At 55.2% G+C, this 3,094-nt stretch overlaps 1 protein-coding gene across 1 annotated transcript; it reads left to right on the forward strand.

Moving 5' to 3' along the window:
* Positions 1–252: 252 nt before the first annotated feature.
* ATP5IF1 (ATP synthase inhibitory factor subunit 1) lies at positions 253–2,342 on the forward strand. Its single transcript, XM_084609758.1, has 3 exons — positions 253–412; positions 539–651; positions 2,054–2,342. The coding sequence occupies exons 1-3, from the start codon at positions 317–319 to the stop codon at positions 2,193–2,195; spliced, it is 351 nt and encodes a 116-aa protein (XP_084465884.1). The 5' UTR covers positions 253–316; the 3' UTR covers positions 2,196–2,342.
* The last annotated feature ends 752 nt before the right edge of the window (positions 2,343–3,094 follow it).

The raw sequence follows: 3,094 nt of genomic DNA on the forward strand, positions 1-3,094 counted from the left end.
CCCCGGACTGAGCCGGCCCCTCCCGCGCCCCGGCCCCTCCCCCCCGCTGACGGCCCCGCAGCGACAGGCCCAGGCGGCGCCCGGCGCACAGACCCGGCCCCTACCCGCCCCCGCCGCGCGAGCTCCCAGCCTGCGCGCGCAGCCCGCGCTCTCCCAGGGGCCGGGCTTCTCGGCCCCGCCCACGCTCCCGGCACGGATTGGCGCGGAGCCGGCCCCGCCCCCCCGCCGCGGCTCGTGGGCGGTGCTGGCTGCGCGCGCCGTCGTCAGGCGGGGCGGCGGCGCCTCAGAGTGCGACCGCGCCAAGGGCAGGCGGGCGATGGCGGCGGCGATGGCGGCGGGGCTGCGCGGGGGCCTGCGCGGGGCCTTGGCGCTGCAGCAGCGGGGATGGAGCTCGGGCTCCGGCTCCGACCAGGTACCGCGGCCCGGCCGCCCGGCGTGACTCTGTCCCGGCCGCGGAGGGGCGCCGGGAGGGGCGAGGCGCCGCGCCGCGGGGGCAGGCGGGGCCTGGGGCTTCCCTGACGTGTGTCTCTCCCCGCAGCTGGGCGAGCTGGGGAGCGGGGCTGGGAAGGGCGGCGGCGGCGGCGGCTCGATCCGTGAGGCCGGAGGGGCCTTCGGGAAGAGGCAGGCGGCCCACGAGGAGCGGTACTTCAGGTGAGTCTCGTGCGCCGCCCGGACTCCTGGGTTCCGAGCTGCGCGGCCCCCGCCCGCGTGGGAGAGCGGGGAGCCTGGCTGCCCCTGCCCGGGTCCGGCCCGCCGCCGGCTGCAGCCCGCGTAACCTCCTGGGGGCCCTGGCAGCGCGTCTGACCCTCGGGGGCTGCCCGGGAGCAGGGGGTCGCCCGCTCGCTGCCGTAGGCTGCGCCCCGTGCCCGGCGCCTGGTGCCCTCGGGCCGGTGCTCGGCTGCTCGGGCCGCTTGCGGGCTCGCTCCTCCTGTAGCGACTGCCCTGTGAGGCTGGCTCGCCGTGAGAAGCCCCACGCCTCTCGCCGGCGGCTGCACGGGCCCTGGCGCGCCCAGTCCGCTCGAGACTGAGAGCGGAGTCTCGCTGCCGGCATGAGGCGAGGGGCGGGTGAAAGACCCTGAATGTCCCAGCTGAGACCTCAGATCCTCCTAGATGTTAAGGCAATATCAATAGCTGCGGTTGCTCTCTCTCTGTTAGAAGAGCTGTCTGCTATCATGCCCATCTCTGTAGTATCCCAGCACCCTATGTAGTGACCTGTGTGCAAAAAGAAAAGGAGGACTTGTGGCACGTTAGAGACTAACCAATTTATTTGAGCATGAGCTTTCGTGAGCTACAGCTCACTTCATCGGATGGGAAACTGCAGTAGACATTGTATACACACAGAGACCATGAAACAATACCCCCTCCCACCCCACTGTCCAGATAAGCTATTACCAGCAGGACAGTGGGGTGGGAGGGGGTATTGTTTCATGGTCTCTGTGTGTATACAATGTCTACTGCAGTTTCCTATCCGATGAAGTGAGCTGTAGCTCACGAAAGCTCATGCTCAAATAAATGGGTTAGTCTCTAAGGTGCCACAAGTACTCCTTTTCTTTTTGCAAAGACAGACTAACACGGCTGTTACTCTGTGACCTGTGTGTGTTGCACCCTACCCTTTTCATCCATTTACAACCTGATTTCTCTTCATAAAATTGGGGTACGACCTGGTAAACTCTAGCCTTTTCGTTTTGGGGCACTGCTGCTAGATAGGGTCAGGTTTGGTAAATGTTAACAGCAGCGCAGTCCTGATTGCCGCCCTCCCAGGAGAACATACCTGCTTGATGGGGATTGTCGGTGTAGCTCAGCAACCTAGGCTTTGTGTCCAGTGGTGCCAATCAGTCTATAGAATCCTGTGTTCCTGTCTAGTTGGAAACATTGTCTGCTGTTGTCCTGAAATGAAGGTGATCCAATTAGCTATGTAAGCTTTGAAACCCTTCTGTGTCTCGGGACACTTGTGGGTGGGTGGGAGTTTGATTTAGACAGTCTACTTAAACCAAGTCAATCTCAAACTCCCAAATAACTTGGTTTGTCTGAACTGGTGATGTGCACTGTGCAGGGAGAAGGAGGCGGAACAGCTGGCTTCTTTGAGGAAACATCATGAAGAAGAAATCGATCATCACAAGAAAGAAATAGAGCGGCTGCAGAAAGAAATCGAACGCCATAAGTACAAGATCAAGAAACTTAAAAATGATGATTAAGCTGCTGTTGGTTTTTTCTTGTACGGCCGGTGCTTCTCAGTGTAATCGTTGCATTGGAGACTGTATGCTTTAGCCAACATAATCTAAATTTTCTCTGTTAAAGGATGTACTACAAAAGTCAAATAAAATTCTATCTCCTGCTCTGTTTAGTGATGGTCTTATTTAAAATAACATTTTTCTTTTTCAGCTAAACCCTTGTTGGAGTTTCATATAGAGTTGAAATGCTTTTTATACCTTTTTGTAGACCACATCTAAATAAATCAAATTTAAGGTATTTAGAAGATCATCAGCTGAACTCCCACATGAGGTTATGGGCTAGAGAGTTATCCGCTAAAAACTAGCACCAATATTACTCAATGTTACACTTCCTTTGTTGAACAATTTAAACTTGTTTTCATTGCCTTAAACAAACCTTCACCCTAGTTAAAGGGGGGTTGGAACAGATAGGTGAAATAAATATGGGGTTGTAAGGGGTTTTTAATCAATGTGCAATTTATTATACACCTTGTTAAAGAAGAACCCACCCCACATACAGTGGAGTATTAGTGGATATGGAAAGTCAACCTGTTTGATTTCCTTGTTAAAATGATCCCTTATTCAAAAGATTTAACCTATCAAGTGCTGGCTTTCAGTCTTTCTGGGTGAGTGTGTAAGTCCCCTTTCATAGGGTGGGTTTTGTTAGACTTGACATTTTACTGTTAGTGGTTTTATTTTGATGGTCAACAGATTTTCTCCACATCTCAACTACCAGCAAACAACCTACTCAGCTTGTATGTAGCTTTCTGCAAGTAGGGAGCTAAAAGAAGATGAGGAGAAGGAGGCAGACGGACAGCAAGAGTTACCACTCCTGCTCTACTCTCTCCATCTGCCAACCTATGAGTTAGGGGCAAATTCCCTAA

Source organism: Lepidochelys olivacea (genome assembly GCF_965140295.1).
Source record: "Lepidochelys olivacea isolate rLepOli2 genome assembly, chromosome: 19".
Lineage (NCBI taxonomy): Eukaryota > Metazoa > Chordata > Testudines > Cheloniidae > Lepidochelys > Lepidochelys olivacea.